At 35.9% G+C, this 17,229-nt stretch overlaps 1 protein-coding gene across 1 annotated transcript in view; it reads left to right on the forward strand.

Moving 5' to 3' along the window:
* GABRA2 (gamma-aminobutyric acid type A receptor subunit alpha2) overlaps nucleotides 1-17,229 on the forward strand; it is a 143,014-nt gene that overhangs the window by 60,619 nt on the left and 65,166 nt on the right. Inside the window, exon 4 of the mRNA XM_036763697.1 lies at nucleotides 14,659-14,726. Within this exon, the coding sequence (XP_036619592.1) occupies nucleotides 14,659-14,726 (68 nt within the window). The remainder of the gene's footprint in view (nucleotides 1-14,658; nucleotides 14,727-17,229) is intronic.

A 17,229-nucleotide genomic window follows, 5' to 3' on the forward strand; every position in this document is an offset into this window, starting at 1 on the left:
ATTGGCATTTAAGTTCAGATCTACTAATCATATGTAATATTCTTTCTACTTACGTGCCTAGTAGTGAAGCCAGAGGAGTGCCTAAAAGCATAACTTTAGACCTTTGCTTATGGCATACTGCCCAAATTGTGTTGTTCTCTCTTGATAACTGTCTCTTGTCTAGAGTCAGATAATGAATTAATCTGGTAATAGGTGCAACCATCTTGAATGGGTTTTAGTAGTGAATGCCTCAGTAAATTGTTAGCTTCTTTATAGATTTTGTTTTTCTTCAACAAAATCTGTATAACATAACACAGTTTACCCTACTAAACTCACCATAGGAAATGATCATCAGGATTCTAAAATCATCCATTTTTGAGATCTGACTGTCCCAGCAAAATTGTGCTGACATTATGGCAGGCACTGATCTAGTGATGCTATATCTGTTGGACATTGACATGCTATGTTTGGAATTTTACCTTAACATTTTGCCTGTGTTTTCTTGCATAATCATCTTATGTAAAACTGGACAACATCCTAATATGACAATACAACAAAATCTGCATTTCAAGAGTCAATATGGCCAGAGTTAATATGGGTAGAGTGCTGAGTGTAGAGTCAGTAAGACCTTGCCTCTGACACTTGCTAGTCTTGTGATTCTGGGCAAATCACTAACTCCTATATACTTTAAGGAATCCTTTAGAGAATATCTCCTAGGTCAAATATAGTTGCAATAAAGCAATAAAATCCCAAATTTTTCACATATTTGAAAAAGATAAACATTATATAATCTCAGCTTCAGGGTTCTTCTCATTCATACAACAAACATGTCAGTAAAGGATTACCTTGCAATGAGCACCACCCTAGATGTTAGGAAAGTTGTAAGACAACAAATGGTACCTGCCTTCCCAGGACTTATAGCCAGATAATTAGATAAGCTCCAAACACAGATCACCATACTATACATTGTTATGTAATTAATACACATAAGGCCTTTCTGTATAGTAGAGAAAGTGCCAGATTTGGGAGAGAGAAGTAGTTTATAAACCCAATTCTGCTACTTACAAATTATGTAAATTTGAACAATTCAGTTCATCTCTGGGACCTCATTTCCTTGTACCATCTTGGACTCTAGAGTTGGCTGAAGTATTTATAAGAATGGTGATCAAAAGGGGCTACAGATGATCCCAAGGTCTCTGCTTTTTCAGGCCTGAGCCCGTCCAAAATACAAGATGGTCAATTAAGTTTCATTGAGACGTTGTGGATTACTATTATTTCTTTTCACTTTCTGTAGGTTTTTCATGATGGATTTGGTAAGGGTGCTCTCCAGAACATTGTCCAGCTGTATTTGACAAGGAAGAATAGGGGCCAGCTTTTGGTATTATCTTGCAGGACCTTTTTACCCCCAGCTTCTCCTCTGACTACTCTTACTAAGCTTGCTTGCTACCATTTTGTTACCTGAACATTCCACAGAGTTGCTGGTATTTGTTAGTCAAGAATCAAAGACCTAGTACTCTAACAGATCTTATTAACCAACTAATTCAACCTCTAGAATCACTTTACATGTGAGAACAGCTATAGTGATTTAATGCTTCAAGCATTTATCAAATGACTAATATGTCCAAAGAACTATGCTAGGCACTGGCAGATATAGAGGTAGAAATAAAGGCAGATAGGAAGCTGGGAATTACAATGAAATATGGATACCAAAGTTTCATTTGATTTTGATCAGACATCTGGTTGTTTATTTGATGAGGAGACTTGTAAAAGTTACAGATAACTTCCCATAGCCACAGAAATTGAATATATTCTCTGTTGCTGAAACTAGCTCCTACATCTAAGTCCATTTTCTATTGATTGACATCCTATCAATTTTTTGAAGTCCAGTTGAGAAATTCCTCTAAAAGTCTTCTCAGATCACACCTACCACACCTACTTCACATATCCTCTTGTATTAAGAGAATTTGTTGTGTGAAGTTTAGATTCAGTCAAAGGGCCACACTTTAGGACCACATAAGGCCACATGTGGCTTCAAGGCTGCAGGTTGCCCACCTCTGTCCTAACCCTTTGTATCACTTTTACCTACTTATCAAATTACAAGAGTTGAGTAAAGGTATCAGAGTCAGGAAGATCTGGAGTTAAATTCGGTGTGTGTCCCATGGCCATTACTCTCAATAACCTAGACAATTTTTAAAGACTCTAGGTTGCAGAACCAATGTCAAGCCGCATTGATTAAGGGAGTGTCCTCACTGAGACTTCTCTACACCAATGAAATCTTAGGTCATATCAAAGACAAATAAAAACAAGTTTTATCATGTTGTTTACCTCTTTTATTCTCTCTGCTTCCAAGTAACTAATATATTCTTTGACGATAGGGACCGTGCATTAATAAGGTATTTAATCCTGTATCTTGTAGCATGGCTTTCACATTGTCTCTACTTAATAACTAATCGACTAGTGACATAATGAAAAGGGCACTTGACTGGGATCCAAGTCTCAGATCCAACATAGATTAGTTGTACAATGTTGAGAAAGATAAATAAGCTTTCACAACTTCAGTTTTCTCTTCTGTAAAATGGAGATAGTAACTCTTGTTACCAACCTTAACGAGTCGTTAGAGCGATTAAATACTATAATCATAGGCAAGGCCTTTCTCATAATGAAATGCAATATATAATGAAGGGAGGAGGCCTGCAGACAAATAATTTCATTGTCATTAACCAGTCCTGATGTAAAACCCAGTCTGTTAATTCAGATAAGTAATTATCAAGAAAATTTACTATACACTTGTAACCTATATCCAACTTCTTGCTATCTTGGGGAGGGGAGAGGGAAGGGAGGGAAGGAGAAAAATTTGGAACTCAAAATCTTACAAAAATGAATGCTGAAAGCAGAACCAAGATGGCTGAGTAAAGGCAGGGACTTACCTGAGCTCTCCCCTAAACCCCTCAAAATACCTTTAAATCGTGACTCTAAACAAATTTTAGAGCAGCAGAGTCCACAAAAAGATGTAGCGAAATGATTTTCTAACCCAAGACAGCTTGGAAGGTTAGCAGGGAAGGTCTGTTGCATTTGGGTGAGAGTGGAGCACAGTCCAGCACAGGCTTTTACAATGCAGACCAGGCCCCAGGAAATCAGGTGCAGAACTTGGGAGCCACTGAATCAACAGCACCATCAGCTACTTCTGGAACTCTCAGCCCCAGACAGTAATGGTGTCAATGAAATCGTCCTGCTTATCAAGTCCCATAGCACAATAGTATTCTATTACAATAATATACCACAAGTTATTCAGCCAAGGTGGTATGAACTAAGAAGGATATTACAGGGGTCTCTTTGCTGTACTTGAACCTGCATTGCAGTCCTGGGTGGCAGTCCCAAGGCAAGGAAGAGCCCTAGCACACCAGAGTGTATGGCCACAGTCAAGCAGAGACTCTCATCACAATTAAAAGGCTGAAGAGTGCTTGTGGTAACTCACAGACCAGGCCACAGGCCAGGAGAGCAGTAAACAACTCTCCTTAGTTCATACCACCTTGGCTGAATAACTTGTGGTATATTATTGTAATAGAATACTATTGTGCTATGGGACTTGATGAGCAGGACGATTTCAGAAAAGCTTGGAGAGACTTGCATGAACTGATGCAAAGTGAAATATACTGTACACAAAGTACCGGCAACATTGTAAGATGATCAGCTATGAACAACTTTGCTATTTTTAGTATTACACTGATGCAAGACATCTCTGAAGGCTTTATGATGAAAAATGCTATCCATACATAGAGAAATAACTGATCATGTCTAAATGTAGATTGAAGCACACTTTTATTACTTTATTTTTCTTGAGGGTTTTTTCTTTTGCTCTATGTTTTCTTTCACAACATGACTATTATTGAAATGTTTGGTGTTGCCTGCACATGTATAACCTATATTGTATTGCTTGCCTTCTCAATGGGGTGGGGGTGGGGGTTGGAGAGGGAGGAAGGAAGACAATTTGGAACTCAGAGTTTTAAAAATAAATGTTAAAAATATTTTTACACGTAACTGGGGAAAAAATAAAATACTAAATGAGAAAAAAAGGAATGTTGAAAGCTATCCTGACATATAACTGGAAAAATAACAGGTTAAGTGAAAAAAAGAAAATAAGTAAATGAATGAATAAATAAATAACCATTGATTGCTTTATTAAGTGATCATTCCCCATTCTGGGAAGTATCTGTCCATGGCTCCAGTACTCAAGAATAGGATTGCAAGAAACAACATAATAATAATCCCTTCCCATATAACAGAGCAGTAAATCAGTAATTTAATCAAAATTTAACTTTTCCCTTTTCCAAAAGGACCAAGCCTTACTTTCCTAATATACTTATAACATGTGCAAGGCAATACTATCTCCTTTTGCTTTCCTGTTCTGAATAAACATCTATGTTATGTCATTTTAAAAATTTTTCATATTTTAATTACCTCTACCTGCAGATGTTATGAGGGAAAAAACCTTTTATTTTTATATTTCTAGTTACAATGTGTGTTAGATTTAATTATTCTGTGTCTGTTACTTAATCAGTTTGTTTTGGAGGGATGAGAGAAAAAAACTGCAATAATTTTTCTCCCATCTATTCCCCCATATTAGACTAAAGGAATGGGGAGATATAAATATTTGAGTGAGGAATAAAAGGGGCTTAGCACCTATTAACTGCTTAGTTGTTGTTGAGTTGTCGTGTCTATATCACCCCATTTGGGGTTTTTCTTTTGCAAAGATACAGGAGTGGTTTGCCATTTCCTTTTCCAGCTCAGTTTACAGATAAGGAAACAGAGGTAAACAGGGTTAAATGACTTTCTTAGGCTCACAGAGTTATTAAATGTTTGATGCCAGATTTGAACTAATGTCTTCTTGACTCCAGACCTGCCACTTTATCCACTCCCCCACTTAGCTCTCCGTGTGCCACCTAGCTACCCCAGTTAGCTACTACCAATCAGAAATTTCATGACACTAGCATGAAGGTAAATGGACTACTTCCAGCATGCTCAGTTGAGAAGTGAATGGATTTGACCAGACTGACTGAATGAATACCAATATCAGACTAGGACTTTCCTAGAGTAAAAGATAACCATGAAAGCTATTCCACCCAAAAGGAAAACTGATTGGGTGAAGCTAAACTTTGAGAATATATGTAAAGAGATTGGCTCAATAAATTGGAAATTTTATCTTTTATGCATTTCTAATTTATTCTGTTGTGTTTGTTTCTGAAATTTTACATAGTTTCTGAATTTTTTCATTAGCTTTTCCATTAGAAATTAGTACTGGAAAATGCCTTCATTTTGGGAATGTGAGAAAATAGGAAAGAATTAAAAAAAGAAAAGGTGATGAGACTTAGGCATTGGAAACAAACACCAAGATGCCATGATAAATGCTGAAGTGGGATTGCAGAACAAGTAATTAATTGAGGAAGATGTCTAAATTGGGGGAACTAAGCCAGCTCAGGTACCATAGAAGGCCTAGAGATATGATGCTGAAGTTGGGATTTAGTGATTAGGCCAGGCCTATACAACACATAACATGTGAGATGCTTGTGGCCTACCACAGGATTTCAGGTGGCCTAGGAAAAATGTAGGGTTGCCATTAGGCATGCTCCTGTTTGTCGCATGACCTTTGACAACCAACCATTGTCAGTCTTTCTCTAGTCTAAGCTATCCGAGACCTGAAGAAGTTTGGCCTATTTTAATTTTGTCCCCTACGTACTGCCAAGTTGTGCAGATCTAGAATAGACTGATACAGAATAGAGTTAAAGGTTAAAGTCTGGAACCAAAGATTTCTGGAATGGCTCCAAAAGGAGGAGGTATTGACTGCCTCAAAATAGCTGAACTCATTGAAGCCCAAAGCTCAGGCATAGAATCTCAATAGCCCACAGCCAAGCTTAATTCAACTATCACAACCAATTCTTTTTTAAAATGTTTCATTTATTTATTTTCAGTTTTCAACATTCACTTCCATAAGTTTTAAACTTTCTCCCCCTCCTTTCACCCTGCCTCCTTAAGATGGCATGGAATCTGATATGGGCTCTACACATACATTCCTATTAAACACATTTGCACATTAGTCATGTTGCTAAGAAGAACTATAATGAATGGGAGAAAATATGAGAAAGAAAAAAATACAAAACAGAATAGAAAAGAGTCTGCTTTGCTTGGCATGCCTATTCCATAGTTCTTTCTCTGGATGTGGATGACATTTTCCATCATGAGCCTTTTGGAAAAGTTTTAGGTCTTTGCATTGCTGAGGAGGGCTAAGTGTATCAAAATCAATTCTCCCACACTATGGCTGTTACTGTGTGCAGTGTTCTCCTGGTTCTGCTCACTTCACTTAGTATCAGTTCATAGAAGTCTTTCTAGGCTTTCCTGAAGTCAGCCTGCTAATCGTTTCTTATAGCACAACAGTATTCCATTACATTCATATGCCACAACTTGCTCAGCCATGTTATGGTAATGAAGGTGGGACTTTTTCACTGTTTTCTCTTTTGGAATGCTGAAGTAATCAAGTACTATGATGAGTCTTGCCTTTAAAATGTAATGGCGAGCAAAGTGGACTTTTTGTTGTCTTTGTTTTGGAAGTGCTTCTCAGCATTAAGGAATCTTTGATTGAATCAGGAGTTTTTGACAATTTGCTTATATCAAGGGAAGGCCTAGTTCATGTGAGTTTGAGTCCCATGGTTGTGATCCCCTTTGCATATGTAAGATCTGAGGTTCGCATTTTGCCTTTGGGGGCATACTCATTGAAAGAGTGTTGGTGAGGAGACTCTGGGTAGCCAAAGTATTCAAGCCCCCAAGATTTCAAAACCCAGATGTTGGACAGACAGCTAGAAGCCTGTCTACTGGTTTGCGTTATTTGTTCTGTTTTAATGTATGCTTGTAATTTCTGTTTATATTTGTCTGAAGTTCAGGGTGCTGGCTTTTTCCCCTGAATTAAGTGAATGATATATGTATATTTCATTAAAGTGAGATTGTAAACCCCTTAAAATTGCTTTCCTTAGAAAAGCAGATCAAAGAACCTATGCTAGCAGCCCTCCTGTGTGCTGGTATTTTTGGTCTTACACCTCCACAGCAGCTGCTAGCAGTATTATTGCTACAAGCCATTTCTGAATTGATGGTCATCCCCTCAGTTTCTAGTTCTTGGCCACCACAAAAAGAGCTGCTATGAATATTTTTGCACATGTGGATCATTTCCCATTTTTATGATCTCTGGGATATGGATCTAGAAGCAGTATAGCTGCATAAAAGGGCTTGCACATTTTATAGCATTTTGGGCTTGGTTCTAAATTGCTTTCCAGAAAGGTTGGATCAGTTCACAGCTCCATCAGCAATGAATTAGTGTTTCAACTTTTCCACATATTCTCCAGCAATTATCATTTTCCTGTTTTGTCATGTTAACCAATCTGACAGGAGAGATGTGATACCTCAGAGTTGTTTTGATTTGCAACTTTCTAATCAACAGTGATTTAGAGCATTTCTTCATATGACTATAGATAGTTTAATTTGTTTCTCTGAAAACTGCTTGTTCATATCCTTTGATCATTTATCAATTTGGGAACGACATTTTCTTATAAATTTGACTCAGTTCTCAATGTATTTTAGGAATGAGGCCTTTATTGGAGACACTAATTGTAAAAATTCTTTCCCAGGGGCAGCTAGGTGGTTCAGTGAGTACAGCACTGGCTCTGGAGTCAGGAGGACCTGAGTTCAAACCTGACCTCAGACACTTGACACATTTACTAGCTGTGTGACCTTGGGCAAGTCACTTAACCCAATTGCCCTGCCTTCCCCCCTGCAAAAAAAAAAAAATATTTCCCAGTGTTCTGCTTCTCTCCCAATCTTGGTTACATTGGCTTTATTTGTGCAAAAACTTTTTAATTTAATGTAATCAAAATTATCCATTTTGCATTTCATAATGTTCTTTATCACTTGTCTGGTCATAAATTCCTCCAGTCTCCCTAAATCTAACAGATAAACTACTCCTTGCTCCCGTTATTTGGTTATAGTATCAGGCTTTATACCTCCATCATGTACACATTTGGACTTTATTCTGGTATACAGTGTCAGATATTGGTCTATGCCCAGTTTCTGTCATACTATTTTTCAGTTTTGGCAGCAGTTTTTGTCAGACAGTGAGTTCTTATCCCAGAAGCTGGGTTCTTTGGTTTTATAAAACAGTAGATTGCAATAATCATTGACTACTGTGTCTTGTGTACCTAACCTCTTCCACTGATCTGCCCTTCTATTTCTTAGCCAGTGTGAAGCAGTTTTGATGATAGCTGCTTTATAATAAAATTTAAGATTTGGTATGGCTAGGCTACCTTCCCTAGCATTTCTTTTCATTAATTCCCTTTATATTCTGGAACTTCTGTTCTTCCAGATGAATTTTGATATTAAAATTTAAATTTATATCATACTCAGGTTTACCCCAATCTTTACTATGAGCTACCCAATTATTATTAGGAATCTTACACATATGTTTTACATTTTACTTAATATAAAAAGTAAATGGTCTGTCCTTATTGAATCCCTTATAAACAGTCTTTGGTACCTTATGTCCTTGTATTTCTCTTGGCTTGTGTACGTCAAATCTTCTATTAAGTTCAGGTTTCTTTTTTTTTAAATTTTTTTTTTATACAAAGTCTTGAAAGTGTGACAGTTGATCAGATGTCCATTTTTTTTTCATTCAGGATTATGCTTAACTTTGCTGGGTATGATATTTTCAGATGGAGCCCTAGTTCTTTTGCTCTTCAATACGTAGTGTTCCAAGAACTGTGGTCCTTTAATATCTCCACTGCTAGGTCTTGTATGATTCTAATTGTGGCTCCATCATATTTAAATTGTTTTATTTTTGTTGGTTTTAATATTTTATCCTTGAGCTGAGGGTTTGTTTCAACAATCCAGCTAGCAGCTTCTATGGGGGTGTAAGATCCACCAACAACCAGCACCCAGAAAGCTGCCAACACAGGTCCTTTTGACCTGCTTTACTAATCAATGTTAAGGGGTTAACAATCTTACTTTAATACAACATACAAATAACATCCACCTAGTTCAGGGAAAAAAGCTAGTACCCTGAATTACAGACCAAATACAGTTCGTAGTTATCAACAGCCAGGGAGCTCATTACAACAGCTGGCCCAGACTCATGTGCCACTCCTGCTGTGGCTCAGAGCTCCCAGTGAGAACGCTAACCTATGTGCTTATATACCCTGTTCAGGGCCGCGACCTCACCCAGGCTGGGAGTGGAGAAGTTCCCCACCCCCAATATCAAATCAGATACAAATCAATGGCTCCCAATTGTCTCAGAGCTGAAAAATACAAAAAACATCCCACTTTATCTGCCCCATTCAAACAAAGGTCAGAATCATTAAATGTCAACAGCAAAAAAGTCCCACCTTAATTACTATTACAGGGTTTTGGAATTTAACTATATTTTCCTCATAGGATCTCTTTTAAGTCGTTTTGAGGGATTTTTTTTCTATTTCGACTCCCCCCACCTTATTCTAATGCTTCAGGACAATTTTCTTTAATTATTTTTTGTATTATTGTATCAAGATTCTTTTTCTTATCATAGCTTTCAGGTAGTCTGATTGGTTTTATATTTTCTCTTCTTGATCTATTCTCTGGATCTGTTGTTTTTCTAAGGTTTCACTTTCTTTTCTATTTTTTTATTATTCAGATTTTGTTTAATTATTTCTTGATCTCCTAGTTTTGCTGGCTTCATCTAGCCCAATTCCAATTTTCAAAATATCATTTTCTTCCTTAAGATTCTGGATCTCCTTTTGTAATTGGTTGACTTTACTTTTGTAATGTTATTTTTTCTTGGATTATTCTTATTTATCTATTTTTTTTTTAGTTTTTCCTCCATCTCTGTCATTTGATTTTTAAAGTCTTTTTAAAGATATTTTATGAACTCTTTTTGGGCAGGTGACCATTTGACATTACTCTTTAGGATAGAAAGGGGTTTCTTCAATATCCTCCTATGAAGATGAACCGCAGTCTTCTCTGTTCCCATAACAGCTTCCTATGGTTGGGTTCTTTCTCCTTTCCCTGTGCATTTTTAGTGGTAATAGCTTAATTTTTGTAATCACCTCTAGCTCTGGGGTATGGGGGATGGTGCTTCTTGCCCCAAATTTACAGTTCTCCCTTCTAGTTTGCAACCAAAGTCAAACCTCTAACCTCCTACAAATGCCTATAGCCAGGCGCTTTCTGCCCCACTGCTTCTGCACTCAGTGGACATGTATTCTTTCCTTCTTGCCCTGCATCTCTTCACAGCACAGCTGGGCCAAGCATTCCTTGTCAGCAAAGGTTCCTTCAATCTTCCCACCTCAGATATCCAACTCACTTCACTATGAGGGAGGAGGGGACTGTTCCCATGGCTGGGGCTAAGGCAGCCTCCCAAATCAACTAATCCTAAGCCTTGCCACTTGTTGTTAAACTAGACCCTGGCCTGAAGGTGTTTACTCTTCACAGGGACCAAACCTTGTTCTGGGATTTTTCTTCTGATCATCTCAAATTGTCCCAGAAAGACCCCTGTCATGCCCCTATTATTATTTATTTTTACCCACACTTTGTTCACCCTAAGGTGTTATTTTATCTCTTGGAGGGAAAAATCTTGACAGCTTCAAATTTTCTGACCTATTCTTCCATCTTCCCAGAATCCTCTCTCTGCTGTTTTTATTCAAATTACCAAATACATATATATATGTATATATACACATATATGCATATATATATATATATCATATTTCTACTTTATACATGCCATTTCCCCTGGTGCTTCTATATTTCAAATCTCAGATCTTCTTTGAATAAAGGCAATTTAAGTGAGCAACTAGATATTTGGAAAAATATCACCAATGTAATATGACTAAACATACATTTATTGAGGAGATGTACACAAAGCAGCTTGAAAACATTTAAGTGTTATATAAACAAGGTCTCAGTATTATGGCTATTATTATTAACTATCATGTGCAAGGCTCTACATGAAAATAACTTTCTGAGATATCAAAATGGGGAAAAAATGTGAGTACCAGTTCTGAAGGACATTATTTACTGAGATATCTACTAGGTATTATTACGAGATAGGATATGAGAAATTCAAATTCTCCTCTTTCTCTATTGGTTACCAAGCTTCTTGAGGCTCTGTCTTTCTCCTGTAGCTCTTAATATTTGTAACCCCTTGACTTAACCAATATAAAGGTATTGGTTACTGTGAGTGTGCATTCCTGTAAGAGAGAATGTGTATGTTTCAATTACATTTATTTACGTTCTCATAGTATTTCCACTGCTCTCTACTTCTTTTGGCCTCTGTGACTCAAATTTCTATAAATGACTTATTTACTACAAAATAGGGGTGTAGGGAAACCATTAATAACTTTATCAGCATTTTCTAGGGATGGGCAACTGAGTAGGAAATATAAAATAACTTCAGAGCTATTTTTTCCAACCTTATTTCTCTAAGCAAAACATATTTAAATATTTTAAACAGATATTTTTTAGTCATTCCTCAATTTAAGAATGAATTATATTTTAAAAGCTAATTTTTATGTCAACTGGCAGCAATTTGAAGTTTTTTCTTTTAAATCACATTAATACAATATTACCTGGCTACATTCTCAGGCTAGCTTACCAATCTATTATTCTTACTTACCCCATTTTTATTGTCCAGACCTGTGACTTCATCAGTTCAGAGAACTCCCTTTGAGTAAATTTCCTCTATCGTGATAGATTGGTGAGTGTTTTGCAGATAATGAGTTGGTTGTCTGGGGTCCTTCAGTGTTAAATTGCATGGGTAACACAGCCAGTGCACAATAGAGATAAGCCTTGAACCCTGGTTGTCCTGACTCCAAGGCCAGTTCTGTATCTGCTGTTCCACAGTTGACTTTTATAACATATAATATACTTAAATTACAGTACTCCTGAACCTAATCACTACTTAGGATGTTTCTTTGGGGAAATTAATTCTATATTCCTATTATGAGATGCCAGGAATACATTTTTCCCTTACCTGATGGAGTGTCAGACTAGGGGTGTGGGAAGGTGGCACTTTATCACAGGAGGGGTTGAAGGGTGAGAGGTTGGCAAGTAATGGGTTATACTGGAGCTGCAGTAGGTGTGTCAGGTTTGAAGATATGGGTGGGTGCTCCTAGACAGTGATAGGAAGGACTGTTTTAGAAGGAATGAGTAGTACAGGTGACATAAATAGATAGACAGACAGATAGATGGACAGAAATCGATGTAGGTATCTATCTCTATCTATATATCTGTCTATATATATAGATATAGATGTTTCTATATCTATCTATATCTATATATTTATTTACCTATATATCTATATCTATCTGCCTATCTATCTGTCTATCTAACTATTTGGAAAAGTTATCCATGGAAGGTTAAAGTAAGTAACAACAGCTCTTAGTTTCCTAAACATAGGCCTTCTGGAACAGATACCTGTTATTTGATCATTAATATAATTCACATTTATATAACACTTTAAGATTATATAACACTTGCTGTAATGGTCCTGGCCACCACTCCCTTACTTGTTTTGTTTTCTACATTAGAATGTAATTTTTCAAGTACAGGTATTCTTTTTTTGTATTTAAATCTTTAGCACTTGGCACAATGCATGACACATAGTAATTACTTTAAAATATTGCATCAATTCCTACATATATAATATTTGACATATAGTCGAAAGAGAATTGTGTTGAGAAAAAAAAACCCTAGGTTCTTTCTAAAAGCTGCCACTAATTGAGCTATATGATTTTAGGCATATCTCAAGAACATTTTAAATCTCAGTTTCTTCATTTGTGAAGAGAAGAGGTAGAGTTAGATAAAGTCCAAAGTCCCTTTCAAGTCTCAAATCTGTGATTCTAGTTGTAATGACCAAGCCCCTGTTCACTCTATCACTACCCTTTACACCCTCCACAAATTTGGTAATAGCCCATCATGGTTTTAATGCTATGTTGAATCATACAAATCATTTTAGTTTTACCTCATGTGGAAACTACCGTTTTCATGTTAGTCATTTGTTAAACTTTTCTGAAACTTCAGACATATGACAAGAGCATTGCATACATTTCTACGTGTTAATGTACCAAGATGTTTTGGTTTATTTTTGGAAGAATACAATATTTTTTATCCCTTTTATTTCCAGTACTTCTCATGTTGACTTGCATTTTGTTCCTAATATCTGATATTCCTATGATGATGCTTAACATTTTGTTGGCCTCCTTTTTTGGCTATTAGATTCACTGGGTTGTGTTTATACTACGCTTCAAGATTGATTCTTTCATTCAACACATATTTATTGAGCTTAAGACAATGTGCCAGGTGGTATGGGAGATTTGAAGCCATATAAGGCCAAGTTAGTACCTCTAAGTTACCTTTCTTGAATCTCAAAAAGTTTTGTAAAGTTTTCAAACATAAAAAATGACTGTTTTAAGTTATGCATCTGTGATCATATCTCTTTTTCATTGGAAAAACTCCTTTGAAATTTTTAAAAATAAAAATAATTTTAACTGAAATGCCCTAAGAAAGCATTGTGCTAGGCATTGAAATCATCTAGTTGTTCACATAAACATTTCTGTCCTTGCTGTCAGATATCAAAAAACAAAACAAAACAAAATAGAAATTATTATCTACTTCCCTCAGTGAAGTATTTTGACCTTGACCATAGACAAGTTCATGATGGGCCTATTAGGGTCACCTTTAGGAATGCTGTACATTCTTTTAAAATATAGGAGATATATGAGAATTGGAGAAAAATCCAAGAAAAGATACTCCTCCCCCCCAAAAAAAACTCTGAAACTTAAATTGCCAATAGGACTTTAATTTGCCTTCATTTATTTGACTCCTTCTAAGAGTCAGCACAGGAATGCTGTGCAGAACTTGAGAGACCTTTTCAAAGACATCTCAGCGATCAGTTAAAGATTTTAAGAATTCAATTTTCAAAATGCCTTTTTGCTCAAAGAACAGTTTATCATAGAAGAAATTTTCTCCAATTAGTATGAATTGTTTGCTTTTGTGTATGGCATATAACTGAATAACAAATCTCTTCCTAGTAGAATGAATCATATTTGTTTATAATGATTAATAGTCCATTTTTAGGCATCAAGGAGGAAAAATACTTAATTTTAACTTACAAAGCTAGGTCCCTATCATGAGAAAATATATCAGCTTGAAATAGTTTCTAATCTAAAGATCAAATATCCACACTTTTGAACAATAAGCATGCTTTATTTTTAGCATTGTTGGTGATTTTATTGTAAGCTTGTTTTCTTAGGATGGTTTCTGAAGAAGCTATTTATTATGGAGAAACAGACTTGAAACAGACTGCACTTAATAGCTGTGATCTGCAACAGAGTGTAATAGAGCTGCTATAAAAACATTTTATATTTAGAATTCAGATAGCCTCCTATTAGAAATCCAACCAGAATGGTTATTTTTATGGGCTCGTTGCTTATGAAAGTAAAGAAGGAATTTGTTATATGTGTATATGAATATACATATATGTGTGTATAAAATTGATATAAATATGACTACCATGACACAATTTTTTTCTAAACAAATCATACTTAAATATGCCCTTATACTCTGCCTTTACAGTTTTATTATTAATATTAAACCATTCTTTTTTCACTAAATCAGACAGCATTACTGAAGTCTTCACTAATATCTATGTGACCAGTTTTGGACCTGTCTCAGACACAGATATGGTAAGTCCTTTATTAAAAGAATATTTTGATTAAACTATTGGATTATAACTGTTTCAATACCATTTATTTATTTTAAATCCTTATCTTTAAAAAAATTGTTTTGATGATAGTACAAGAATCTATTGTTTCTCAGGCCAAATGAAAAATGGCTTGTCAGCATACTGATATTATTCTCTTATTTGGCTTTCTATAAACACTGTTTGTGTACTTACTTTTACCTTTATCTCAACTTGATGTCTAAACATTTGTTGCTGTTGAGTCTAGGGATATTTTCCAGACTTTGATGTCCTGCTTTACTACCTGTTAGAAATTCTTATTTAGAATTATAGGTTTTGGCTGTCCATAAAATCCATACCACTTACCCGAAGTTTTTACGTAGCCATATATCTGGTTCCTACCTTTTCTTACCTTTTTCACCTTCTTTAGGGAAAATGAATTGGACAAAACAATACCATGCACTGTACATACTATAGACCCAAACTTTAAGTTGCTTGTGTAATGGTGAAGATTTGTCTGCCAAATTTCATATGAAAAATGTGCATCTTCCTTAGTCATTAATTCTTAATTATAATCCACCCCTTTCTATTACAACTTATTATAGTTTGAAAACTGATTTACCAAAGGCTTTCTTCAAAAAGATACAATTCATTCATACAGAATTTGCTGCCCAACCTTATCTATACAAATTTCATATTGGAAGTTCTGCTTGTCATCATTTAGATGTAAAAACAATTCTAAGCCTTGCTTAAGAAGATGTAACCTCAGTTCAAACAAACAAAAATTTTTAGCAACTACATTTATCCTTCTCTCATGACTATTTACTATAGCAATATCCATGAATATTGTAATAAATATACATGTCTATAAATTTCTCAAGGATAGATTGTGACTGTAATGTTTAAAAGCTGCAAAGAATCTTGGACTGAGAGCTAAGGGTGAGATTTTAGAAGGGGGGATAATCAATTTTATCTGCTGTTCTACCTAGTTTCAACTTCAAGAAACAAGATGCCCCCAAACCAGGTACCCTCTGGAATCCCTATCCCCTACTTTTCTGCCTCCTTTTGTGTGTTGTCTTACCCCACTAGACTGTAAGCTTTTTGAAAACAGAGACTTTCTTTCTTTTTGTTAATTATATCCCCAGTACTTAAAACAGTGTCTGCCATCAGGTATGGACTTAAATTTTTATGGAATTGGATTGGAACAAAGAATATTAAACCTGCCTCATGTGTTAATCATAAACTCCCAACTTGATGGAACTTGGGTGCTTGCAGTGATGACAGCTATCAATTTTTCCAGTTTCTGGAAAAGTAATTCCAAAGAATCAATGATATAACTTATTTAAACAAAAATACAAAATTTTATTATGTTTGGACACATTTGCAAAAATCTAGATTCATAATTTCATTGGTCTACAGAATTCCCATTATGAAAAACCATTCTATGGATGTATATTGGAAAATCTTTTAGAGTTTGTGGTATCAGAGAATTATTGGGGTTCCTTTGGAATTTAAGTAATTGTTCATAGTTGAGAGTAAAATCTAGGTGCAAAACATGAACACAGATCTTATTCATTCTAAGGAAACCCTTCACTATGTCTCACTTCCTCTTGTTATGTGCAGATGAATTTAACATACTTAGATAAGTGTTCCTTAAAAGAAAGAGGTTAACTCATGCAGTCTGAAACATTAAATCAAGTCAACAGCAATTTATTAAATACTTACTCTGTCCTAGGAACTGTGCTAAGAACTGGGGATATAAAGAAAAGCAAAAACAGCACTTGCCCTTGAGGACCTCGCATTTTAATTGGAGAGATAATTTGCAAGAAATACACATGGTAAAATTGAAATTATTCCTGAGGGAAGACAATATATCATTGGTTGAAAGAGATAGTAAGGCCTTCTTTTTGAAAGCTGGATTTCAGTCGGGTCTTAAAGGAAGCCAGATAGTCCAGGAAGAGGAGACGTGAAGTGAGTGAATCCCAGACATGGGGGACAGCTTACGAAAAGGTGTCAAGTGAGGTATGAGAAAAAGCAAGAAGGCCAATGTAGCTGAATTGTAATCACAGGGTTCACGAAGGGGAGTAAAGTTGTGGGAAGATTTGAAATGTAGGAAGAGGATAACTTGCGAAAGGTGTAAGGGAATGACATGATCAGACCTCAGAAAGCTCATTTTGCCATCTAAGTGGAGGAAGAACTGGAGTGCAAAGATGCTTCAGACAGAAAGAACAGTCGGGATGGGTGAAGGATGCCACAGGAAGTTGCAGGAAGGATAAAAACATTTTGGAAAAGCCACTATGGTGAATGGGACAATGAATAGATTACAGAGTTGTAAAAGCATTGCCTTGGCACAGCGAGGACTCAGTTAAGATTATGTAACATAAATCTGTCCGAGTCAGCATTGTTTTTTGAGTTTTCTCCAACAGTTCAGCATCATATGAATAAGAGTAAAGACAGCAGGTAATGGTAGTAATCCAAGTGTGGAGTCTGGTAAGGTATAACTGGTG

The sequence above is a fragment of the Trichosurus vulpecula genome, chromosome 6, assembly GCF_011100635.1.
Source record: "Trichosurus vulpecula isolate mTriVul1 chromosome 6, mTriVul1.pri, whole genome shotgun sequence".
Classification (NCBI taxonomy): Eukaryota; Metazoa; Chordata; class Mammalia; order Diprotodontia; family Phalangeridae; genus Trichosurus; species Trichosurus vulpecula.